This window comes from Phalacrocorax carbo, chromosome 7 (genome assembly GCF_963921805.1).
Source record: "Phalacrocorax carbo chromosome 7, bPhaCar2.1, whole genome shotgun sequence".
NCBI classification, from domain to species: Eukaryota; Metazoa; Chordata; class Aves; order Suliformes; family Phalacrocoracidae; genus Phalacrocorax; species Phalacrocorax carbo.
In genome coordinates this window covers 45,083,484-45,110,144 of record NC_087519.1, presented here as the reverse complement: position 1 = coordinate 45,110,144, position 26,661 = coordinate 45,083,484, and the positions used below count along the sequence as shown (strand labels likewise).

The 26,661-nt window shown below is 42.7% G+C and overlaps 2 protein-coding genes across 4 annotated transcripts; both read right to left on the bottom strand.

Moving 5' to 3' along the window:
• Positions 1 to 1,520: 1,520 nt before the first annotated feature.
• Positions 1,521 to 10,376, bottom strand: SELENOT (selenoprotein T). Its single transcript, XM_064457795.1, has 6 exons — positions 10,139 to 10,376; positions 8,559 to 8,669; positions 7,251 to 7,377; positions 5,678 to 5,765; positions 4,087 to 4,238; positions 1,521 to 2,256 (listed from the first exon to the last, which is right to left on the bottom strand). Exons 1-5 carry the CDS (start codon positions 10,297 to 10,299, stop codon positions 4,114 to 4,116), a joined length of 612 nt encoding a protein of 203 aa, XP_064313865.1. The 5' UTR covers positions 10,300 to 10,376; the 3' UTR covers positions 1,521 to 2,256; positions 4,087 to 4,113.
• A 601-nt stretch (positions 10,377 to 10,977) lies between these two features.
• On the bottom strand, positions 10,978 to 26,574 carry EIF2A (eukaryotic translation initiation factor 2A). Of its 3 annotated transcripts, none has more exons than XM_064457790.1 (14): positions 26,447 to 26,574; positions 23,897 to 23,966; positions 23,529 to 23,603; positions 21,940 to 22,058; positions 20,699 to 20,798; positions 20,228 to 20,310; positions 18,896 to 18,969; positions 18,615 to 18,759; positions 17,602 to 17,718; positions 15,411 to 15,982; positions 13,894 to 14,010; positions 12,566 to 12,694; positions 11,548 to 11,613; positions 10,978 to 11,455 (listed from the first exon to the last, which is right to left on the bottom strand). In XM_064457790.1, the coding sequence occupies exons 1-14, from the start codon at positions 26,472 to 26,474 to the stop codon at positions 11,390 to 11,392; spliced, it is 1,761 nt and encodes a 586-aa protein (XP_064313860.1). In that variant the 5' UTR covers positions 26,475 to 26,574; the 3' UTR covers positions 10,978 to 11,389. The 3 variants fall into 3 exon arrangements, with proteins under 3 accessions (XP_064313860.1, XP_064313859.1, XP_064313862.1); XM_064457789.1 differs by having other exon boundaries at positions 26,426 to 26,489; XM_064457792.1 differs by lacking the exon at positions 26,447 to 26,574 and adding an exon at positions 26,170 to 26,234.
• Positions 26,575 to 26,661: the final 87 nt, after the last annotated feature.

Sequence of the window (26,661 nt, the reverse complement as noted above, 5' to 3'; positions counted from 1 at the left end):
CGGTCTGTCCCCCTGGGCACTGCTGGAGACAGGCTTCCGGGCTCTGGCCACCCCTGATCCAGAAGTGCCCAGCTGCACTTTAGCTAGGCATGAGGAAACACCAATTTCAGACTAGAACACGTTCTCCTGGTTAAAGCACCACAAATACTGAGTCATCAGCTGGTGCTTGGCAACTGGTTTACAGGCAGGGTGGCAGGTATCGCTGCCTTTAACGACCATCCAGGTTCTTTATTTTCATTTTATTGTTTGGTTTTTCCATTTGGAAGTTCTCTATGAACAGCGACCATGGGGCTTGGCCCAGCCCATAAAACCAAGTCTGCTCTGTGCACCCTACAACCCAGAGCAACTACAGACACAACCAAAACACTGCACAGCCCGTGCCCCTCAACAGAAAAAGCAGAGCCCTGTGCTCCAGGTGCGCTGAAGGGACATCAAAGGCTCCCGCATACCTAACTGCAGCTCATCGATACACCATCTCGCTCAGGTGGAGGAGAAGGAACACTGGGGGACAGCAAGCAGGTTGTGGGCAAGTATCACTAACAGTGATAATGTGAACAGCTCACGGGGAGTCTTAGCCTGACAACACATCTGTGCATTTATTTTTTCTGTCTAATTTGTCTGAAGTGTATAATCAATGAGAAACTAAACCCTATCCCCACTAAATTGTGGTTAACCTATTTCAGAAGAGAAGGCACGAATTAGCTGAAGAGACAATTTCATCACAGAGCCAAAGCACCCTCGAGGCCATTGCATGTTTAATGGTTGTGACGAACGCTTTTGTAACAACTGGCATCGCCTTTTCCCTCAGCTGGGTGGACAGAGCTGTGGTTACCCCAAACATTTCTTACACCAGTCCCTAAAGCCTTTGACCCTAAAGGAGGGTCAAAGACAATTCTTATAAACTCTAACAGCTGCCTTTGTCGCAGCTCTGCAGATTCCCTTCTCAACTGATTTACTGCCCCAACAGAGAAAATCTCCCTCCCTCACCTCCCCATCAGAGATAATTTTGGCAAGAAGGACCCAGAAAGTACTTTAGCTGCTTTTACAAGGGGTATGAAACGCTGCCGCTCGGAGCGGGGAGGAAAAACAGAGCGGGAGGCAGGCGCTGCCAGGACGGAGCCTGGCGCCAGAGCTGCGGCTGCTCGGCCATCCAGCCCGGAGCACCGCAGTCAGGAGACACAACAGTGCAGAGGAACTGCGGACTGGAGGCTGCAGCCTGCAGCTCACAGCCACTGGGGAAGCCAACCCGAGGAACGTGCCCAGCCCCCGCAAGAAAACTGCGTTTGAGACTTCACTGTAACCCAGCGGGCTTCCCCCGCTACAACAGCGCCCCAACTCAAATCGCAGCCCAGTTCTGGCAGGCGCACGGAGGAAAAGACAAAGCTCCGCACAGAACACGTTGGTCATCAGGGGCTTAGTCAAGACAAACACAAGGTTAATGACTTTGGAAAGTAGGCTCTTTATGCATTTTTTTTCAATTGCAATTCTAAGAATATCCATCAGTGACTCAAGCAAGGTACTTCACACAGTAAACGAGAACTCTTTATTTAAATTAACTTTCTTAGTTTCTATTTAGGACAGTAGAAAGGCCCAGCTTCTCATCTCTTCAGAACGGCCACAGAGACACCTCATGAGCTGGCCAACACGATTTAAAGAGCAGTTGGTCTTAATTTTTACCGAAGTCACAAAACGATGTAACTACTCTGCATATAATTTTGTTTATATAATTTAGTATATAATGCACTGTTTAACTCTGCCATATATTTTGAAAAATATACAAACCTGCTTTAACGACATTAGCGATATTTGATAGACAGCTGTCAATTACTTAACAGTTTAGGACAATATCAGACACTCCTATAACTTCATTTTAAACTACAAAAAGAACATAAATTCATATAAAATAGAACAGATTAAACAAACTTCTTTCCCCCCGAGGAAAAATTAGATACCAACTCAATCTGCCGTTGCGTGAAACATGAATATAAAATAAGTTACAATTAGTAATGCCTGCATTGTTGAGCTATGAACTGGTCGAATGAAATCTTAAAAAAACTATACAGTATTATTGCACTCCATGAATGTGCAGTATCTGGAAACACGCCAGCACTGAAAGAGGTCTTTCATTAAGTTTTTTTTCAGGAGGCACAACGTGGCTGCGAGAGAAGCATCCAGTCTGTACTAACAGCGTGCTGTCTTCAGTACAGGCCTTCATGGGTCTGAGCCACGCTGCCTTTGGAAATCACCACTTAATGCCTGGAAACGGAGACACAAGCGTTACAGTCGCCAACCACTCCTGCCCTAAATGAGCAAACCATCTCTGGCGCTGTCAGAACACAGCGCCGAGGCATGTTCTGTAAACTAGGGAGAGCAGTTGGCTATGTACCCTTCCGATTATAAAACCGGAATTACAAGCACTGTCTCCTGGGATGTCACGACTCTCGGTGAGAGCGCGCTACTATTACCTGATGTCAGGCAATTGCCTACAAGGCTACCATCGGAATGACATTACGTTAGCGTGAACTCAGATAAGGAGACATGACAGCACAAAGTCACTAAGTCTCTCCTAACCTGTAGTGTTACTCCCCACATGGATGGGAATACAACTGATCTTTTTTGGTTGCTGTTTTTCTAAACTCATGTCCCATTAAATAAAATCCTACATAAGAACAGTCTTAGTATACTTTTTAAGCTTGAAGTGACATCAATCTATTTCACAACAAAGAATGCTGCCTGAGACCCTCCAAATCCATACATAGGATGTCGGGCTTCAGCAAGCCCATCTGAAAAGTGCAGGAAACACCAAACTTTTTAATACTATTTTAAAAACTACAAACCAACTTATTTCATGATTAAGACAACTTTTGCTAAATTACTAGGACAAACGAGACTTAACTGACCAAACAGGACATGCCTGCAGTAATCAGAAGTCAACTGTTTCTCATATTCCCTGCATAAGGACTTTGCGGGAGCAATCTCTGAATTTTTCTTTTTTGCTCTCCCCACTTCAGGAAGCCACACGAGTTGGCAGAGGGAGAGATCGGTAGGACAAAAAAAGTGGGGTTCAAAGTCTCAGCTCTGAAGCAGTAACAAACAGCAAGGCAAGCCCTGGTTACAGAGCTTGTTTTCCTACACGGAGTGAGACTGCCTGCAGTGCTTTGACAGAGCTTAGGTTCCTCTGACTGCACACCTCAACATGCCGTGTTCTTGCAGAAGCCCAATGATCTTAAACAGAGCTCTGGAGGAAATCTGTGCAAGGCGTTTGAACAGAGCTGGGTCATTAGTTGCTACAGCCAGGCCCAACTGATCAGTTTAAGGTGGCGAGACGAGTTGTAAGATGTCAGTTGACAGAAATGGGGGCACAGGGCCTGTCACTTGAGAGCAGGGTGACTGTTGGCAAGTAATGCCAAGAAACCAGCCTCCAACCAAAGCATTCTTTGGCCAAAACTGCACCACAGCTAAGCAATACTCTGCTTAAGTGGTCTCTGAAGTGTCAGTTGCCAATTTTTGCACCAAGATTTGTAGCACATCAGTGTTCTTATGAAGAATGGTACACTAAATGCTTTGAAAGCCATGAGTGACATAGGAACACGGAATTGTTTTTTTCATAAAATATAAAAGCATGGATTGTGAACCCTCTGCTCCTAACAGTCAAGGAATATTTGACAAAGGTTAAAACAGTACAGCACACAGACGGGAGCAAGAAAATGTTCTGTTTTCCAGGGTCAGGCAATTCAGCTAGGTTACAAGTTACAGAGAAATCTCTGTAACTTAGCACATCGACTATTTTAAGGCACATAACGCAGTATGTTTTCTGATCTCTGCATAATACAGTTCACTAACTTAAGGCCTGCACACAGTGACAAATTTTTTTGTGCCCAAAGGGATGAGAGTTTCCAGTTTTGAAACAGGTAGAACAAACCCCAACCCAAAACCACCCACCAAAACAGTATCTGTGAAACCATCCGTGTCAATTTACTGAAAGTCACTAGAACTGGTTCTCTTTTAAATGAACAATATAAGATTACAACACTCAAACTGCAACATACGAGTCAACAGCCAGCTGGTGACTGGAAGAAGACTTACAAGAAGTTTCAGTGCTGATAGATGGGGCTATGATCGATGATGAGGCATTGACTCCATGTGCACATTGAGCTTCATTTCATTATCAAGAATTTGTACAAGCTGCTGCATGGAAGGAAGGTGGCCAGACTCTAGCTTAGACCACACTGGAACATCTACCACAAAAGACATGGAGGGGAGAAAAGCACATTGACAAAGTCAGAAAACATGTAGGGCTAGTTTAAACACAAAATTTAAAAAGATCTGGGAAGCTATGCAAGTTGGTACTATTTCGTGTTGAGAGAAATATCTGGATCAACAATGCTTCAAATGCCTGGCTACGCTAGAACCCGGCCCAACTAGGGGAACAAAGAGTCTAATGCTTCCATTTACAAGTACATCACGTGGATTTACAGGTTCAAAATATCCACTGACATACTGTCTAAAAATAGATTAGTGGGCAGCAGAATAGCATACTGAGTTTTTAAACCACCACTAAATCTTTGAAACTTGTGGGTCTCATTAGACTTCGTCTCACTTCTGCCTCATGTCTAAGGCTGACCCTCAAAGGTTCTGCTTACCAAGATCTGGCTTGGAAGGTTCCACTCGAAGTAGCTGCAACCATTATTTTTTTTTCTCCCAGAAATATAAAAGACAGCATAGACCATAAACACCTCAGTGTAGACACAACATTCCTTTCTGATGTTGACAAATACTTACTCCCTCCAATTTCCCTCACTGCTATAGCACTCCATGAACCCACACTGAAGAACACAATTGCTGTCCTCTATGTAAAACCAGAAACTTACAGAAGTCCAGATGTGACTGTTCACTCCTAGGAACGCTCTGCTGCCAATTCTGATCTGAGATTTAGGACTAGAAATGAATTGCGTTCAACTACTTTGATGCAATACAGTCAGTCCTTAAAAGGTTCTGTGGTATATGGCTTGACTTTGCAACTACTGTATTGGAATTCACCCTGCACAATCATAAATTGAGATTATAAAGTACAGAGCCAGATGACATTCTTGTACCTAGAGCCTGAAAAATACTGTAGTCCATCAAGCTTACATGATCTTTAAAGCCATAAAATTATTTGGACGCAAGAGGTCCAGACTCTTAACCTGAAAAATCAGTATTGCTGTCAGCTGGTACTGAAAATCTGGGAATAATGATGGATTCAAGAGGATTCCAAGGCTAGACCATATTAGAAAACAGGATAGGGAAAGCATCTAACTAATTAACCAGAGAGTGCACAGCCCTGGTTGATCCTTCCTTACTTAATGCACATCACATGCAAAGAAAGAACATAATACAGTTACTCCAAGTGATGAAACATTCCCCTAAGAAAGTTTTTTACGTAGCTATTTCAAAATACCTGTTACTGACATCTGCATAAACTGCTTTATAAAACCTCTATGACTTTCATAATTTATTGTGATATATAATATCTGAAGTTTCAAAATGGACAGCAATTACCACATAGCATCAGATTTTGAAACACATCACGTCATATCATCGTCCCTCATTCTCCCAACACGACAGCTCTCACAAATCTGTGCACACACATGTAAGTAACAACACGATTCCCTTAAACAGAAAGTTCTCTGCTCACCATTCAAAGTTATTTCAAATGCACCTGTTGACATACACTGGTTCTCAATCATGTTGCTCAGGAAGAAGACCATCATACAAGCATAAACCTAGAAGAGAACAGAGAGAATCCCCGATACTTGAGCCGTGTGAGCCACTGCTTCTTTTATTCACTCTTAATAAGCACTGGACATTTACAGGTGTCTTCAAATTCTCCTCTGCAACTTATCAAGTAATCTTCCAATTGCATAGACATATTCCTCTCATCCTCTTTTTAAAAAGATTGTGCACATTGCCACCCCAAGACAGGTATCAAAATAGTTCTGCAACCACCCAAACTCACAATCCTGATTCAAAGAAAGTTACACCTTCTCTCCCCTTTCCTCCACAAACCTACGCACATCTTAACAGCCAGTTTGCAGAAGCGCATGGCTACAATGGCGCTTGTAGGATGACAAGGGAACACGACTGCTCCTGCGTACTGCCTGTCATTTTCAGAGTAACACTTCAGATCAAAGAACCACAGGCCTAGACACAAACAGCAGAGCAAGTCAAATTGCATTTGTTCACAAGCACTGTCAACCCTCTAGTATTTCTTCAAGCTAATCATCTGGAATTTTCTGCATGTATTGGTGCCTCAGGATGAAACGATGCAATCTTGAGCAACACAGCCATCTCGCTCCACTGCCGGCACCTTTATAATTCCCTTTTCATGCACAAGGGCACATTCACATGGGCTACTGCAACACCAAATTTAGCCCAGGAGATAGATAGTTGTTTACAACATCACAGATCAGATGTACTCCGGCCAGCCTAGTTCACTAGTTCAGTAGCGTATTTGGCCCATTGAATTAAACAGAATATATTACAGCTTCTGTACATTCAAACTGACTGGTGACAAAGGCCCATGGCACCGGGAAGCTCAGTTTAAGGATCTGTGCACCAATACAATATATAAAGGTTAATAAACTTAAAAGTTGCTTTTGTTTAGTAAAATAAATCTGGAATAAAATTACTATAAATCAGAATACAACACTAGCTGTTAGCATCATGAGTACTGACTCACAGGGATATTCATCCCACCAGGCATAGACTGTCATGCCCGAGTATGTTCTGCAAAAACACCCACAAAATTTCAGCTTGTTTTTTCTAATTGCATGCCTAATCTATTAAAAGTCTGATGAAAGCAACAAATGCAAAATTGGTATGAGACAACAGAAAAGGGAAGCTGTAATTTTAACACCAACGATACCGGCTTCAAACTCTACTCTCACACCCAAAAAAATGAATAAATATTTTATCATTTTTGTCCGTAACACTAACATCAGCTGTCCCTCTGCAGCATCATCAGCTTGGACAGAGAGATGCTGAGAATCAAATCCAGGTCAATCAAAAACATGAAGCACTACTGTTAAGAATAATTATGCTACTGTAATATTCTCAAGTATATTTAGTTATAGACGCCTAAAGGTTCTGTTACGGCTGCAGTGTATGAAAGTTAAATCAGTAAGAATAGTGAAGTACTCCCAGAGCACTCTCTTGAAGTCATTCTAAAGCTGCTTTTTCAAAATAAAAGAAGAAAGGACACTGTTTACCTTATTTTCTTGGCCCCACTGCCAGATGCTTGGAGCTTGCATGCCAAAGAAAGCAAATGGATCCTTGCCAACGATTATTAAGCCTATTAATACTAGTTTGAAGACAGACAGGAAGGATGCTATGTGCCTATCAAAAGACAACACATAAAAGTGACTTAGAAGGTTCACAGTTACTACTTCACCACTGTATAGCTATAGTTCACCTTGTTATAAGATTTTTGATAGGGTACAATCAAGTGTTTCAGAGGAAATACAAAACTTTTCAAGTAAGTTTACCTTGCTGTAAAAAAAACAAACCAAAACAAAAAAACCCCCACACACCCCCAAACACACAAAAAACCCCAAACAAATAAACCAAAAAAGCAACACACATTAGCAAAAACACATGTCCTCAGAAGGATACCATTCCCGTACACCGTGCATGCAGGTTTATCTTTTTTCCTAAGCAGACCTCAAATAGAAATTTGCCTTCAACTTATACATGTCTAAACTGGATAATGCACTCAGTTTCTCAAAGGAGTTGTTCTGTATTATAGAGATATATTTAATTGACATGCGCTGCTTCCTCGTAAAGCATTTTCCCAGCAGATGCAGAAAAGTCTACAGTTTTTTGTAAGAATTAAACCTATAGCCAGAGAGCAAAATAACCCTGAGGTATTCAATCCCGCAGCATTCCTACCACTGTAACTGTTACAATAATTAGGTCAAGAAGTGGTTCAGAAGCCACGATAACTACAGCATCACTCTCTAGTGTGTACATAATGGTTTAAATAATAGGAATAATGCTATTTTCGTTTTGTCCTTTTCCAAGTTTCTTTTGGCTTCACCGCCCTGCCCTCCCCCTCCCCACCATAGTTAAGGACATCCTGGTAGTCTCTCTGATGAGGTTAGCTCTCCCGACTTAGGTATTAAAAATGAACTCCTCCCTCCTCTGCAACCAGAACCTATTACAGAAACATGTCACTAAGTGCATGAGTCTGAGCAACAAATGTTGAGTTTACGTCCAGATACATCATGAAGAAAAGCTGGAAAAATTAACTGGGGGAAAAAAGTTAATTATGTAATTTATTTTAGATTGGAACACAACAGGCCTCATCTCTCAGATATCCAAACAGTAATTTGTATGGAAAACAAAGGTGGCTATCTGAAAGGAAAAGATAACCAAGCTTGGATGCAATCATAATGGATCAAATCCCTTAAAATCCCATTTTCAATATTATTTAAGTGTAAATACACACATTTGCCACTCACCGTGCTGAGCCTACATATTCGAAAAACGGCAATTAGTACTGCCAGCCATTTGCTTACCTATATATAGGTTGAGGAAGGTAGTTCTCCCCTTCAATTCGGATGTCTGGGTACCGCTGGCTAATAACCCGCATGTACTCCTCAAACACCCGCCTGTAGCCTCAGGAGACACTAAACACAGACAAGGATTGTCACTGAAACTGCAGCGCTGTGTGTTCAAGTCACTGCTAAACTGGCAACACCAGTACTCACATTGTTCATAATCCACTCAGTTTAATACAAAACTAAACTTCTTCACATGAAACAAGAAAACTGATTTGCAGGAAAGTTACACCCCAAAACTCCTCACAGCTGGCTAGGCACTTGGTTTTACAGAAATTTGTTCTCATGTACTAGCAGAGACACCATGCTTTGGTGAAGTCCATTCGGCAAGGAATTACTTGTTTTTCCCATGAAAAGCTGTTCCGTTAGAAAGTCAGCATATCACCTTGCTCTGCATCCACAAAAAAAAAAGTTTCACATAATGCAGTTTTAATTCCTCACTAGTTAAATTTAACTCTTTCTGTGAGTGCCCACAGACAAGTCACATCCCTCCCAGTTATTTCTGTGAGGATGACCAGGTTAACTACAGAAGAGTTAAACATTAGAGAGCTGTACTTTGGCTCACAACTCTACCAGCTGCCTCTGTAATAACTGAAATAAAAAATTATCCACCCTCAGCTCACAGGCAAAGAAATCAAACAAGTGCTGTCTACTGAGCACGTCTTTTGCGGTGCTTCACAGATCTGCGTGACGCAACCCGGGCCAGACTCTGCTCCAGGACCTGCAGCGAATATTCTTGAGGCACCCCGGAGCAGCGGTGGGTCGGTCTGTCCATCCCAGCAGGGCGAGCTCTGGTGGCGGCTGCAGCCCTGCCCGGCCTCCGAGCACGCCGAAAACATGGTGACAAGCGCTGAAAGCTTCCTTATTTTTTTTTCTGCAAACAAACTACATGTGCTAGAACTACGTCACCCTTTCCTACTTCTGCTCGGTTTTGCTTTGAGCAGCTGATACCACCGATAACGTTCTCAGAATGACATAAAGGTGCCTGATCTCCCTGATTGCGACTAATACAATAATTAAAAAACGAAACAAAAAAAAAACCCAAACCAGAAAACGTGCGTTACGGTCTTTGCTAAAAATACCAGCTCCTCCTAAACGCAATCCTAAATCGGTAAAATGCCACACCATAGATTAAAATAGCCTGAAAAGATCGTTTTTCTCGCGGGCAGCCGTTCCTCAGAGCCGCTTCCTCAGGCGCTGGCCGGTGAGCACCGGCGCCCGCCGAGGCCCGAGGCGCAAGGGCGGCCGCGGCCGGTCGAGCCCCGCGGCCCCTGGAGGCGAGGGGCCGCCCCCGCGGGACGCCGTTCCCAGCGCCCACCGGCCTCGCCCGCCGCCCCAGCCCCGCACGCCACCCCGGCTCCCGCCAGAGCGGGCCGGGCCGGGCCGGGCGCTTCCCCACAGCGGGGAGAAGCGAGCGGAGCGGAGCCGAACGCGGCCCGTCCCGTCCCGGCCGCCGGTTCCCGCCGCGCTGAGGGGAGGAAGGCGGGGGGTGGGGGGGAAGGCCCGGCCGGCGCCGCCATCTTGCCGGGCGCCCTCACCAGATCTGGAACTTGAGCAGCGGCCCGGTGGCGTAGGCCATGCGCAGCTTCTTGGCCGGCAGGCCGCCCTGCTCCACCGCGCCGCCGCCCGGCCCCGCCGCCAGCGCCACCAGCAGCAGCAGCGCCAGCAGCCGTCGCCCCGCCGCCGCCGCCGCCCGCATCTCGCCGCCGCCGCCCGCAGCCGCCGCGGAAGCTCGCGAGCCGCCGCACCAAGGTCACGCGAGTGCCGCCCCGCTCCGCGCAGGCGCCGGCGGCCACGTGACGCCTGCCAGGCCCCGCCCCACCCGGTCGCCGTCACGGTGTAACCGCGTTTTCGACAGAATTTAGCGTTTCAAAAAGCCCTTTTTCATTACATAGCCAGGGAGGGGGCCTGGTGGCGTTAAATAACGACGAGAGACCACTGGGAACTCTCGCCGGAAGGAAATGTACCCCCCGAGGCACCCCATGAGGCCGGATTTGACGTAAGACTACGGAGAAGGTGACGTCGCTGACTGCCCGGCTCATCACGGAGGCAGAATCTGTGACAGGAACGTCGCAAAGCTGGGCCGAACCCTCGCTCCACCACGGCACCGGCGGGAAGAGTTTTAGCTTGTGCAGTCGACAACGCACCACATTGTTTGTAACGGTCACAAATAAAGGAACCAGGAAAAGGGAAGGGGGAAATGAGGATTGGAAGAAAGGAAAATAAACACTGAGTAAAAAAAAACATGCAAGGGTCACACAGCAGCTGCAGTACCCGTAGCTTCATTTGTCCTTAGCAGTCAATTATTTTTGATCATGGTGGCATGGCCTCGTTACTTTAATAAGACTCTGCCCTTGTAACAGAATAACAGAAGTACTTTTTATTATTAAAATGCTCTTTATTTTTTATCTACATCCCATTATTGCATAGAGATCACATCTTTTTAAATATAATAAAGCTATCAAATGGGTAACCTGTGTGATAACATCACACCCAAACACAGAAAAGATAAACCAACAGGCAGCTTCTGGTTTTTGGGCAATATGCTTTAAGAACATAAACACATTCCTGGTTTGAACAGCAGCAGAACTGGCTGATGTGATATTTGTTACTTCTTTAGTCTGACGTGCACAAATCTTTAGGAAAGCTTTTTAAAAGGCAAGTGTGCAGCAAATCTGTGGACTCTGCATCCTCAGCCACTTGCTGAAACATTTTATTGTGTTCAAGTTAATACAAACTATATTTTGCATGAGCTTTGTGTTAACGCCACATTGGATTTCCATGAAGTTTTAAAGACCCAGTTCTAGGTTTTCCAGTTCCTGAAGGAGAGCGGTTTCTTTCTGAATCTTCTCCAACTGGAACAAAAAAAAAATCACAAAATGTCACAGATGTAGCTTATTATAAAACAAAACAAAAGCTCAGTAAGCCACATACAACTTAACAGTACCTGATTCTTCTCTAGCTGTTTGCCTGCAGCTGCTTGTTCTTTCAGCTGTTCAATTGCCTTTAGTTTCTGTAAAAAACAAAAAGCATTAAAAATAGTGGTGAACCAAAAATGAAAAAAAAAACAGTCTTAGAAGTTCCTGCGGTTGCAATTGCCTGGTTTACCAGGAGGCAGGTCTCAATATGAAGGGACATTTCATCTAAGCATCTCCAGATGCTTAATCTGGAGTTCCCCACCACTAAAAGACATTTCTTTCCAGAAAAAAACCTAGAGAACAGAAGCTCTTCCTAGTCTCTGAACCATAAAACACCGTGCCTTATCTCACTGAAGGGCTAAATCCAAATTCAGGAATTATCCCTCCACTATCACTATCATTATCCCTCTTCACTACACATCTTCCTCAGAAAGCCTGGAATATTAATCAAAACAGAGGACCATGAAAAGCAGGAGGCAGCAAAAAAAACAAGCCCTGCTGGATTATGCAGAAAGGGGAAAGACTGTCTAGCCTGAACTAAACAGCTTCCACTCTGAAATTATTTAATCCAAGAATTTCCAAGATCAGCAGTAACCTTCGTACTCATACCCTTTAGAAGTTAGAGAAGAAACTGAAACCACATAGCATGGTTCCCTCCTCAGAACCAAGATCCAATAAACAAGAAGCCACCCAGCTGCTTTCTAAGCATAAACACTTTTAAGCTGTACCCCTACCACTCAGCTGTGAGGACTGGGTGTACACGCAACAGTATTTGTAATAGGAGACTGGAATACTCTTCCATGCACCTGTCAGTGGCTTCTAAGCTGCCTAGACGCTGCTCTGGTAAGATCTTTAGCAGTCCTGGCAAGAGATGACCTCTACTGTTTTACAGGACGGAAAAGCAAAGGAAGTTGGTTTACAAATTCAGGGAGCTACCATCTGTGTAAATGCCACCCTGCTGAGCTCAAGTCACCTTACAATCAGACCAGATCTTACAGACCATCTCTTAAAGAAATCTGCTGTTCATTAGAAAAAAAAAACCCTCACCTTTTTTAAATTCTTTATTTTCTTGTCAACTTCAGGATCTCCTGATGTTATGGCAGGCACAGCACTCCGTGGTGTATTCTGTGATGCCGAGGACTGTGTAGATCCCTGGTTTGCATCAGCTTTGGCCTCCTGTAAATAAATAAAACACATTATCTAGAAAATATGCTCTATTACAAAGGGACTGAAAAATATCTTTAGTAATTTCAAGGGATCCATTTAATATTTCTTCTGCCACTAGTTTGCTGGTTTTGTCCAAAATTTGTAAGTGACTTGCTTTGATGTATTGCATTACCTATATATTTATATATATATATATATACATGCTTTCCACGAAACAAGGGTTATCTGTAACAAGTCACATGCTGCTTCTTGTCTAACTTCTAGTTCCTCAAGACACCAACCATACACAGCATAGGGAAACATCAGTAAGGATAACACAACACACACATACACAAATGTTTTCTAAAGTAGACTGGTGGGTCGTTGTCTCTGAAGTAAAAGGGCAGGCTCAAAACCAGTGTAAGAAATTTTAAAAATCTTACTTAAGAAAGTATTCCTTCAGAAGTTAGTAGAAATTGGAAGGCTAATACCAAAAGCTGCGTTTTATCTACCTAGCCAAAGAATAGCAAGCAAAGAGGTGACTCGGAACAGGCTGTCTTTGGTCTGCCCTGTTAACATGCTGTGGAATAATCGCTGGAAGTGACTTAGAAATTAAACTCATGTTTTTAGAAAAGGTACAGCATTGAAGAAGCTGTCAGGTGAAGTGCAGCTGATATGTGAGAAATCCATTCCATGGAAGTTCCCTAGTAACCATAGATGTCGGCAACGCCAGGAGAACTTGGCATACTGATGCTATGGGGAGTTGTCCAGAGGGTGGAGCGGTGTGGAGGCATCGCAGCCAGGCTCTGTGATAAATGGGACCTCGAGGTACCATGGAGCTGGTACGCTGCATATTTGCTACCCTGGGCCAACAGGGTGCCTCAGCCCTGCCCTGCTGGGGGGACACATCAAAGCAGTGAATCCATTCTTACCTCTCACCTAAGACTGGAACAAACTCTGCAGATTGTCTGAAGGTGAGAGGGCAAAATCACTTAGTCTTAACCTGGATTTCAGCCAACATTCACAGCAACTAACCAAAGCTGTTATTTTTAAGTCATCCTTTTGTACCTGCTTTAGTCTGATTAAAAAGTCTACCGCCCTCCCCACAACTTAGCACACGCAGGATGTGTGGAGGGTTCAGTGCAGCTAATGGTCACTGCTCTGAGACTGATCAGTGTTGCTTGTGACAACTAATTAATATTATCCTGGAAAGAACTACTTTTGAGTACCTGTTTAGCAGCTTTCTTTGCTTCGTGTTTCCTTTGATTTTTGAGAGCTGTTTTAGAGAGTGGCTTATCACTGCTTCCTGACTGTGGTTTCATATTCTGAGGTGGCTCGTCCTCATGCTGTAGGATATGCAAAATTAAAAGTTATGAAGTCCGTATTGCATGTTGGCAAGTGTTATTGGTACCAAAAAAACCCAAAAAACCCAGAGAAATCCCAAAACAACACCACTATCAGTGAACCTACTTAAGAACACCATATGCAAAGATGAACCATAAAGGAAGAGAAAGCAGAAGAGAGAGCATGTGCAAAAGCAAGGGGGGGAGAAAAGGGGGGCAGAAATTAGGTGCCCCTTCTCTTTCAAGTAGCAGAACACAGTGTGAAAACAGTTTCAGACTCATCATTCTCAAGTTTGGATGGGACTGTCCTGTATGTCATAAAGATTTTATGGAATTCTGATAAAACAACAAAAACATCATGTTTTCTATCTCAGGGGGAAAATAAAATCAAAGAGGAATAAAACCAGCACAAAATGACTGACGCTTGACATTTTGCTTTGACAACTTTTAAACTCAAACTCTTAGTGCCGAGAAAGGAAGAATGGGCTGCTGGGAGTGGGGATGAGGTGGGGTTTCTTGGGATGGTTGGGGGTGTTGGATGGGAGGTAAAAAGGCGGGATTGTTTAGTCTTTTGTTTTTTTGAGATAACTCTTAACTGAGGAGCTGGGTTGTTTTAATGCATACAACAAGATTTCTTGCCCATATAAGTAAACAGAATTATTTAATTTAACGCCTCTTTTCTCTGCTACCTCTGCTTGTTGATCATTTGCGAAATCAGACATTAGTATGATTAACAGATTCCTCCCAAGCCAAACAGTGATCTTTCCTGCAAAAGCACAAGGCTCAAAATCAAAGCACTCTAAGACTTAAACGTCAGGGCTGCAATTGTTAAATGTAATTAGTTGCTACTCAGCCTACTTTGAAAACTTGCAGAAAAGAAACTAATTAGACAAGTAGGTCACGATACTGGAACCTGTTTAAACTGCAACTGACTTGCTAACATTTGAATTTCTCTCTAGCAAGTAAACTTACCAGAGGGAAAAAAAAAGCAAGCTGTTGGGAGGACAGTCAGCCACCTGTCTAGCTGGATTTAGACAGGTAAGTTGGATCACCCCAATCAGAGGCTTTTATCTTGAGTACCCAATTTCACTATAAACTCAATTTGCAGTTTATTGTTTCAGTCTATGTTGTAGACAGCGTTTTTAAAGTTTGCAAATGCCTTTGTAAAAGGAGAGTACCTGGATCAAAGAAATGTCAGTTTTCTAGCATACATACTCGCAGACAGTGAGCAAAGTGTCAAAGAGGATCATCCAGAAAACCTCTCAAAAACCCCACACTGCTCCTGTCAGTCTGATTACTGTTCTAATGCATCTCATTAAATATACACACACAGTTGAGGCCAAGCTTCAAAGACAGGCAAAGCAATGAACTAGAATAGTTCATATAAGAAACTGCCTACTTACAAGCTTGGAACTTGTGACGGGTTTGTTTCTCAGGGCTGGAGGTCTGTATGCTTGAGCAGGCTTTGGCTCAGCACTGGGCAATTCACTCGGAACTGCCTGGTATTTTACTGCTTTTGCTGGGAACACTCCATCCAAGAAGGGCTGCCAGGAAACTTGCCACATTTCTTCGTTTGATGGCACTTCGTAGCTGTGCAATAGAGAGCCGGTGTAGTGCCATATCTTGTAACCATTACTGACTCGTAGCCTGGGAGCACATGTAGCTGTTACAATATGTTCCCCGTCAGGACACCAAGCAAAATATGTGGAATCCGAGGCTACTGGTTTGGAAATGAGTTTGTAGTTTTTAACGTCCCACACTTCCATCTGTCCCCTGAGATTTCCAAATCCTGCTAGCACTAGGATGTGTCCATGGGGACTGTAGTAGGCAGCATTGCGAGGACCGGTTCCAAAATCAAACACAGGGTCACATTTCAGATTAAAAACTGTTGCTTTTGCAGGCATAAAACCATACACAGCACAAAACTCGACAGAATTGGGGTTCCAAACAACATCATAAATAGGACCACCTTTTGCTAAAGGAAAAGGAAAATATGTAGCTGTTAGGACATTATCTCTTTCCAGTGCAAGCAAAACCAAAAACCAATAGCGATTCTTAACTCCATGCCTTGCTAAAATGCTGTGTTCTAATTATTGACAGTGAAAATGAATTCTGCTAACAATAGAGGTAGAAACAACATTTTATCTCCTGATAATTTCAATTAAGGTTTGCAACAATAACTGCAGCCATTCCATATTACCTCTGTAGGGTCAGCATCAGCACTTTAACAGTAAACTTTTTTTTTTCATGTAAAAAAACTCCTTTATTTTTTTTCCTTGTTATTCGAGTATGATCTCACAGGACCTTCTCAAACTGCCCCACTGGAAACCTGCAAAAACAGGAGTTTTATACCAGCTGGATACTAGTTCCTCTTTTTTTAAACTAAGAAATATTGCATAGCTCAGTAAAATATTTATCCGAGTTATCTTTGGACCATGCTCACGCACGGTATTTGATAAGACAGATTCTGAAGTGAGAGCACACACAAAAAAAATAGTTTTACACATAATGATTAAAACTTGATATTGTTAGGAGCTGTTCTGGGTGTTAAAACATGGGGATATTGAAGAATGATGAATTAGCGATGGAAACTCATGTAAAATATACAGGTGTAAGTAAAAACCATAGGTCACTATAACTCTTCCTAATCTGGATATCTTTACCTGTATTTCAGAAAATGCCAAGTGCATTGCTGACAATTCTTAAACCCTGACGTTGACCCTTAAACTGTTCATTCCTGTTGTTATTCTAAAGCCTCATTATCTTTAGAAACTAGGCTGTGCAATCACACTGTCTGCATGTTCTCTCCTTTAAAACTTTTTAGATGACATTAACCAAATGCAACTGCAGAGACAGAAATCTGAAAGAAAACTACGTTCCTGGCAGATTTCATGACAGCAGGCAGCTGGAGAGAGGAGGGCAGCTTTATATTGGGCTTCAACATCTAAGGAAAAGGCTGCAGCATGAGCATATATTAGTCAAAAATTAAAAACCCTCCACAAATGCTAGTGTGAAAAACGCTAGCGTCAAATTGGACCTCCAAAGTAACCAGAAGACACAAATCCACAGGAAGTGAGGCACCACTCACTTTTGTTGGAAAGAAGTTTTACAAGACAGACTTCAGTTTGTAACAGCACCAACTGCATGTCTGAAAGCGCACGTAGGGTTATTCCATTTGGTAACATACCTTCCTGCCCATTTTGGTTTCTCAGACGTTAAGCTGGCTCAGTTTTCCAGGTGTTTCCTTAGTAAACATGCACAATTCCCTTCCTGTGCCCACAAACACCCTCCCAAGCAAATTATTGGTATATTCTGACTGAAAGTGTGTGCACTCTGCCACTGACATTAAGATGACAAACATACCAAAGACAACAAGATAATTCACTTATTAAAAAAAAAGAAACCAAACCACCTTACTCCAGATTTTAAAAAAATTCTGGTGAAGGATTTTCTGTTAAAAGTACTTTTTTTTTTTCAATATTACTTCATTACACTAACAAAAAACCCTCCTACATTAAACAAAAGCTGGTGAAACAGCAATTCCCATTATCAAGAGCTATAATACAATGAAAAAAATGCCTGAGAGCTACTTACGCAATTGTATGGCCGCACTTTCTCCATTCGTTGCAATGTAGTGCAGAGTTTGCTCTCCATAATATGAAGCACCTGTTTTATCAACTTCTGTACTAGCTATTACCAGCACAGCAGTGGCTAATAGAATAGACACACAGTTATTTCAGTACAATTATTGCAAATTACCCAAACTACCATGAACAAAGAGAAATTAGTTTGATTGTAAATTCTAGTCAGTTGCTTGCGTAACAGTGCTGGTATCATTCTCTTTTCAATTTAATTTTTCCGAAATGTTAACCACACAGAACTAATATCTTCCTTTCTCAGGCGAAAAGTGTAAGCCAAGTCTTATTAATTCATCGTTGAATTATGAGAGGCGGTGAGCATTCTTTTGACAGCCATAAAAAAAGATACTCATCTGACTAAGGCAGGACCAAGCATCCGGATCCGTCCTCAAATAAAATGCTTCATCAACAGCTTTTGTACATACATCTATTTTATCCAAAATCGTGCACCCACACGTGGTTTCTACATGTTTGTTTGGAATACAGGGAAGGTATTACAATGTGGGTTGAAGTAGAATGCTTTTTACAAAATTATTCTGAAACAGTTTATTGCTAATGGACAGCCAAGCACACAGAGGACTATGCAAGTCAACCCAATTGTGATACGTCTGTGTACATACAATTTTACGTATTAAGAACAGTTTATGCTCTGGTATAATCTTATATTTATAGTGTAAATACATCATCATAACAGAATGCAAAATTCAATCTGAATTTGCTATTCAACTGCAAAATTCACCAACATGTAGACTATTCTCAATTACGATATACAAAATCATGGAAGTCAACACAGGAAAGTTATGAGCACTTCAGGATATTCAGAATTGTAACCTTATCATTGCACTGGCATTAATGGATACCTTCCATATTTATCTGCACATGCAAATTAAATGCAAAACTCACACAGTAAACGAAGTAATTAAATAAAAAATGCATAGAATATAAAAGTTACATATACAGCTGCTATACCTTTTTTGTTCCATAGCATTGTCACCTTGTCAGCTTTGAAGAAACTTTTATTGGCTAGTGCAGACTGAGGGCCACCAAAGTTGGGGTACTGATAGAGCCTAACAAATGATGGTGCACCTTTATTGCCCGGAACATACACAGCAACCTGAAGCAAAGGCATGAGATTTTATTGCAGATTATATTCTTGGTAGCACAGGGTCTATTCACTACTAGAACACTGTATTAAAATTACAGTAACTTTTTGAAGAAAACAAGAAAATTGGAAACAACATCAGAAGTACCTTGGTTGGCTGTGCTCCTGGAGATAACACAAAATCATTAACTTTTTGCAAATGCAGTTTATTTGCAATAGTATCTGCAAAAAAAGAAAAAAGTCACAGATGTGATGATGTTAATGACAAACCATGTTAGCCTGGATTACTTAAGTATACCTTTTTATAGGTCTGTATCGTATATAATAAAGAACAGTATATATAACAATAAAGGATTTCTTTTAGTAGGCAAACAGCCATTACCTTCCCATTAAATCACATTTTTATTTACAAAACCAACTTGAGCTGAACCAACATCTGAAATCCAGTATTTAGTATTTGGAAGTTCAAGCAGCAAGGAAGCTTCTGAACCCTGTGTGAACACAGCTCACGTTTTAAGCAAGGCACAGTGTTGTTCATCTTATCTATGCTGACTTCAGATAACATCACATCCAGATAACACACACCATCACACAGAGCCAGGGGGTCTCCCCTCAACCTTACTGGATGATTCTTCCTGATAGGAGGTATTCACAAAGGCCTGTTCTATGCTGAAAACCGCTCCTTTTCACAAACAACTTCTGCAAAATATGTCTTTAAAAAGTAAATGAACAGCAGCAACCCACCACCTTATTCCAGCACGGAAGTCTGCAACAGACATTCCATGCTTTCCTAGTACAGCTTCATTAATATCAGTAGGGCTAATTCTCAGGAAACTGCATCTCTCTTAGGCTGCATTTTTAGCTCCCAGAATAATGCTTGTAGCAGCTTTAAAAAAAGCCAAAACCAACCACACCCCACTGTTCTACCCCAGCACTTTTCTTTTATTCCTTTAAATTTTTGTTCTAATTCATTTTTACCTTCCTGCTTTTTTTCTTCCCCTTTCCCTTTCTGACCTCCACTGACTCCAAACATTCTACCACAAGTACTAAATTTCCTTGAAAAAAAATGCTCTAGCTTCACAGTGTCATTTTGCCATCAATATAAATTTTCTAATGAGCCATTTTTAATAGCTCATTGACAGAACACACACAACCCAAAGAAATAATCAAAGATTACATTCTCTATTGACAATTTCCTGAATTCCATTAAGTGAGAAACAATACAAAATCAGGCCCCTCTAACTGAAAATTAGATGCATTTCATACTAGATAAGTCACTGGAAAGATACACAAGTGAAAACATACTTCATTAAAACATAATGATTCTGAATTCCAAATTCAAATACAATGTACGTAATATTTCAAATACAAAGGAAGCAAAAGAAGAAATGAGGAAAAAAACTGAAAGCAAAAAAACCCACCCACAAGAAGATGCCGCTATACAATGCAATGAAACTATCTTATAGAAATACTTGCGTACTGAAGTTGTTGTTTTCAAAGAAGTGTACTTCATTGTTTATGTTCCTGGCACAAATACTTTCATCATCTGCCCAGCAAGGACACCTACATGTAAGGAAAAAAATGAGAAACACTAAATGATGCTTATCTTTAGCAGCCTAGGATTTTCCTTCCTCGATTTTTAAAGCCAAGCAAGTTCAAACGTGACACGTTTCAAATAGACAAATGACATCTGCATTGTAAAAAATATAAAACTAGACTTAGTTACTGTCTCCTCAGCTTTCTCTGGGGTGCAAAATGACAGTGAATTTATACTAAGAAATGAACAATTATAACTACATACAAAGATACTTACAAGTAAAAATACTTGCCTTCAGCTAGCAGCAAGTAATATTTTGAAAGCCAGCACCACACTAAAAGCTCTATTTACCTGGATCAGAGTTTGGAAATGACATTTCTTTGCAATCAATTAGCATCTGGACAAGTTATTTACCAGTTCTGCATCTTCTTCTGGATGAAAGATTTTAAACATTTTCCAGTTTTCACGTCATGAAGCTGTAGGTTGGGCACCCCCTCTGTGCCATCTTTAGCAGCTGCAACAAGACACAGATTACAGTAGTGGTCTCTGGGCATTAAATTTGCTTCACCGTGATGACACTCCCATCTTACAATTCTAGCAGCAACCAAACATGCATAAACTTCTAACAAGAAGCATCCCACCCCCTGAGGGACTAGACCCTAAACAGCTAATTACTTTACCTATTAACTAAGTCTTTCAGCCTACAGAAAGAACTAAGATTTGGAAGTGTAGAGTTTCTATTCTCATTACAAGACAAGGACCACCAACACTAGGATGGGTTTTTTAATGTGTGGCTTTTAATCAAAATCAAAAGCTGTCATCTTGGCAAACAATGAAGGTATGTTCTCCATTCCTACATTTTGTTCTCACAAGCATGCAATGCATTTTGTCCATCAAGCTGCAGTCAGAGCTCCATCTGCAAGCCATACAAAATGGTTCTGCTGGTTTTAAACTCTCTGTACCCTTCTACTCACTCTGCCTGTCTGTTCCTACCAGTGATTCAAAACAGACCTCCTAACAGCCCACAACTGGCATCAATCCTGTCACTTGTGCTGCCTTGTCCTATGCTACCACCCACACCACTTGTGCCCCAGACCACTTCCCACATGCTCAGCTTACAGCCAGCTCTTTCTGTCTAAGGGAGCATTTACACCATTTACTTCAGACACGCACCTTAGATGAGACTGAGGCTACCTAAATCAGGAACATAAACTCCAGAGTCACAGGAGAGAATAAAGCCCTCTGGACAATAGAGAACACTCAAGTCAGCTATGCCCAGTGGAGGACATGACTACCCTAAAACAGCTTATAATTTTCCTTGTCTGCACATGAATATAAACGGCTTGAACAGCTTATTATTCAAACATACCCTTTGTACTAAGATCAGGTAGCAATTTTTAGAAATGTGATTCCTTGATAGAGTAATCGTTACTATGTGCAGTCTGATTTAGCGTCTGTAAAAACAGTCGATACCAGATGTTTTCAGAAGATGGTATCCCTCCCTCCTCCACCATATGCTTGATTACCCATATAATTTTCTGTACGCTTTCTATATTGCTCATTTAGCCAATAAACATGCTACAATGACAAATCAGGTAATGGAAAGCCTGCAAATGGGATTAAAATACACGGTTATCACGTGCACTTTTACTCACTTGTATAGGCCTGCCATGTTGCCAGAACATTATTCTTTGGTGAGAATTCAAGGCAAACTGCCTTTGGAAGATCAAAGGAACGCAGTAACTCAGCACTGGTAACATTAACAATATTTACTCTGGAACAAGATGATGCTATTTCAATAAAACATGCTTAGAATAGTCAATAAGCAGCCAAGGTAACTTTTCACGTATTTGACTCTTCTAGGTCTGTTCCAAATTTGGCCAATGTAACAAAATTAGATGAGCTTTTTTTCCCCCTTCTGCTTTTACTAAATTTTTGCAAGAACACATTATAAAACCAGATACCCAAGCATAACAGAAACTAAGTGAAAGCACTGGTCAAAACATACCACATTTTTATCTGTGGCATTTGAACTTTGAACTAGAGACAAGATATGCTCTATCCATAAAAAGTCCACCCACAATTCCACAGTGCTAAAGCTGAGCAACTGCCAACAGAAAGCTTCTAGCTGAATTAAAACACGCATTTATCCCACGTGTTTTTACAGGTCTTCTATCTATAAGGATACAACATTTAAGATTTGGGCTTTTTGAGATTGGGGGATGCAGGAAGACATGGCCAATAAAAAGCAAAGCTCAGACAGCTGAACAAACAAGGTCAAGTGGCACCTCTGAATACTGTATATTAAAGATCTGCCACACATGGAATCCACAGAAACAAAAGAGATCACATCAAGACGCATCGAAGCCACTGTTGTTCTCAGAAGCTGCATTAGGAACCTGTTCCTCACCTTCTCACTAACTGCTCCCCCTCAAAAATGGAAGATGGACAGCCCCCAAAACAAAGAGGCATGGCAGAACTGGAAAGATTTGCCGCTTGGAATATTCTCATTTAAAGCATGGGCACCTGGTTGGTTGAAAAACATTTTCCCCCACAAACATTTTCTAGAAATGGACCTTTCCAACTGACAAAAGTTGTGGTTTGTTTTTTTTTTTTTAATGAAAAATAAAGAGCCCGGATATTCTGGAGAACCTGAAACAACAGTGAAAGTAACAAATCCTACATCTACATTACCTACTTTAAAAGAAATGGTTAAATGGTATTACTAAATACTTTTGCAGATTTTTTTTTAGCCTGTTAGTAAGAATACTGAGACTTCAGAAAAAGCCTTATCACCTATTTACAGCAGCAACGCCATGACGTACTCTTTTGTAAAGGACAATCTCTAGTAAACTCTAATGTACCTGGTCTATAAGAAAAAGAAACCTTGTGATGTTTGTACATAAGGTGCGCAGAATTTTCAGTCTCTGTAAACTCTACTAATAGATCAATCCCAGACAACCAGGTACTATCGTACTGGGAAGAATGAACAAAAACCCCAAATAAAGCATATCCAGATTCCACAGGAATGGTGCATTATAAATATAAGAAAAACAGTAAAGATTTAATCTGATATTCAGGAAACAAAGCCAATATTGCGAATAACACAAAAATAAACTGCATTTAAAGCATGTATGGAAACATTTTCATTAACAGCAATAGCCTTTATACAGACAAGAGTAAATAAGTAAATTGATTCGGCTTATTTAATACAAACTAAATGATTAATATAAAATGCACCAACTTTTCTCCATTGCACCAGGCAAAGAGGGAACCATCCTTGCTAAAAGCAACAGCTTTGCAATTTTTTCCAGAGTCCCTAAAAAAAAAAACCACCACACATTAGTATTTTTAACAAAAAGAAAAACCAACATGCCAATTTTCCTGCTGTGCTCCCAAATAGCACTTTGCAACAGCACAATCTACTCTGCAGTTGCTCAGTGAGTATTACCTGGGTAATGAAAAGTCTGGCAAGCATAAAGCCTTCAAAACCATTAATTTTCAGAACTACTGACATTCACGGATACGTTTTTCAATTCTAGAGTCTACCTTTACTTTTTGGAAAATTATTTCTTTTGTGCAAAAGATCAAAAATAGTGATAACAACAGTACCTTTTAAATGCTGTGCTCTCTGTGAAACTGGGTGGCCCATTCACCATATAAAGCCCTTTGGATCCTCTCACTGGAAGAACAAACAAATAACAACTCATTTCAAACTCATAAAATCATCCAAAGCAAAAGTTTTTTCTAATATATGGGCCTTGAGACCTTCAAGTGCTTTACCCCTGCTTGCATTTCAGAGTAAACAAGAGAAAGGATGATAAAGGAAATTCCAGGCATAACACATGCTGACACCTGGCTTCATCCAAGGCAGCCACAGGATCAAAACAGGACAGAAGGCAGCGCAGCCTTCCCAGTGGGGTCACTTTATGAACCAGCTAATCCCTCTGCCACAGGAGGGCTGGTGCCAGTGCAAAGAAGGGAGCAGAAATTCCCTTGGCAGAGGGGCTGAGGCAGGGGCACCCCTGGGCCGCCCCCACCCCCTTCCCTGCCCCAGCAGGGCCAGCGATACCAGGCTGCGGTGCTGTGCCCAGCCAGGAAGTGAGCATCCCCAACGACAGAGATCCACAGCCTCTCTGGGCAGCCCGTGACCCTCTTCAGCCTCACAGTAAAATAGTTTTTCTTATGTTCAGGCGCAATTTCCTGGATTTCAGTTAGAGCCCATTGCCCATCATCCCCTCACTGAACACCACAAAACAAAGGTCTGGCTTCAGCTTGCAGGATGACCTCAAACTACAGAAGAGCTCACCTGCATAAGGAAGGAGGGTGGGACAACATCTCCAAAAACAGCCCATGGTCCTCAGCTCTCAACCCTGCTGCAGGAGGCACTTTCACAAAGCCTAACTCACAGAAGCTGAAAAATCCTCCATCACTTAAAAGCTGCACAGGAGTGCCACACAATGGAGCTGAAAAGGGCTGCCTAGATACTCCCCAAAACGAGGATTAGCTGCCTACACGCAGGAAGAGCATTTGTCAAAGAAAGATTACATCAGACTGATTTTTTTTCTGACACAAGGCAGAATTTGCCCTATTGTTAGTTTCACCATTGAAGTTCAACTTGGAAAACAGAAGGCATGAAAAAAATATCACCGTAAAATGTGTTTCAAATTTTTTTTTCCAGAGATGTTGCCATGCTTACAGCACTAGAAAACAAGCGTGAAATAAAGACAGATTCATGAGAAATCGTGCAGTTGGAATTGTTACACAGCAAATAAGACTTTTTTTTCCCAGGTACTTCTATTACGAGCACATTAGAATTCAAAGTTAAACCACAAAATGGACACTTGTTATGTGGACATTAGCTGTGCTTTATGCATTTTCTTGGGACACCAAACATGCCTAATGAGGCAACAATTTTTTACTGACAAACACAACTCAAGAAAGCAATATCTGTACTAGCTCAAGCTACAGGTTCTGCAGTTCTGCTATTTCAAGGAAGCGTTAGGGCCAGGGGCGCACAGGAGGTCTGACAGCGGAACAGCAGCACTCCTGCTCAGGCAGGTCAGTCCGCAGGGGGATCCACATGCAGATCCAGTGATGCACTGCCTGGATGACAGTAATGTCTGCCACCGAACATCCTCATGCAGCTCTTCAGAGCTGCTCTTTTACCTGCCAAGTATCCTTACTTCACCTCTGTCACTGCACTATAGAAACCAACAAACAGAAAGCATTTTAAGCAGGAGTTTATTAGATGGATAAAAATGGTATTCTCATAGATTTCAAATCTCCACCTGCTCTATAGCCCTGTACCTCACTAGGGACACATCATGCCCCTCACATACCTCAAGGGTGCATTTTAACAACACTTCAAGTACAATCCACTAGCTTCGCACCCCGGCCTCGAGTCTATTCGCCACATCCTCCGTCAGATTGCCAAGAAAACTTAAGATCTAAATTTACAACAGATTATAGTCAGTAGTGAGCAGTCCAAAATCCACACTGAACAACTGCAGCCCCCCAATACAACCAAGGGAGAATTAACATGCAGCCATTTAAAGCCTAGAAACACAGGAAAAGAAAAATACATATCCTTTTATCACTGACAACTTAAAAAGTAAAACAGACAAGGAAGGAGGAAGGAAAATGGTTAAAAGAAACGCCAAAAAATGCAGCGATTAGCCCACAAAATGCAGTGAGGATGCTTCAGGCGGCTAGGAGCCCCTGATAGCTGTTAAGGTGCAGAGACGCCATTAGGCCGGTCCCCACGGCTCGCAGGCTCGTGGGGCTGCCACCGTCGCTCTGAGCCCGGGGAAGCAGCGCTGGGCTCTCGCCCAGCCGCTCCGTCCCCTCTAGCGCATCACCCCCAGGAGCGCTTCAGCAGCTACCGGCTGGCCGCGCGAGGCAATTAACCCGGGAAAAGGAACGGCTCCCCACAGGGGGGAGGCCCACCGGCACCTGGCCCGGCGGGCAGAGCAGAGGGCGCCGGGACCCAGGGCCGGCCCGGCCACGCCGCGCCCTGGGGAGGGACCGGCCGGAGGACACAGGGCCGTCCCAGCCCGCCGTGCCGCTCACCTGCCGCGCCTCCCACCCAACCCCCCCCCCGCCAGCCCCAGCCGAGCCAGCCCCCGCGCTCGCTCCCACCGCTGTCCAGTCCCGACGCACCTGCCAGCAGCGGCGTGGGGGGCGCCATCTTGGCGCGGCGGCCCGGCGAAGCTCGCTTCCACTTCCGGGTGAAGAGGCGTCGCGGCCGCCCCAGAGACGTCCACGTCGCGCGGGGCGGAGGCGGAGGCAGCGGCACGTGACGCGGGGGCGGCCGTTTCCGCCCGCCAGGGCACGCGCTGTCCCGGAAGCGTTGCCCGCCGTGCGCGCGGGTTGGC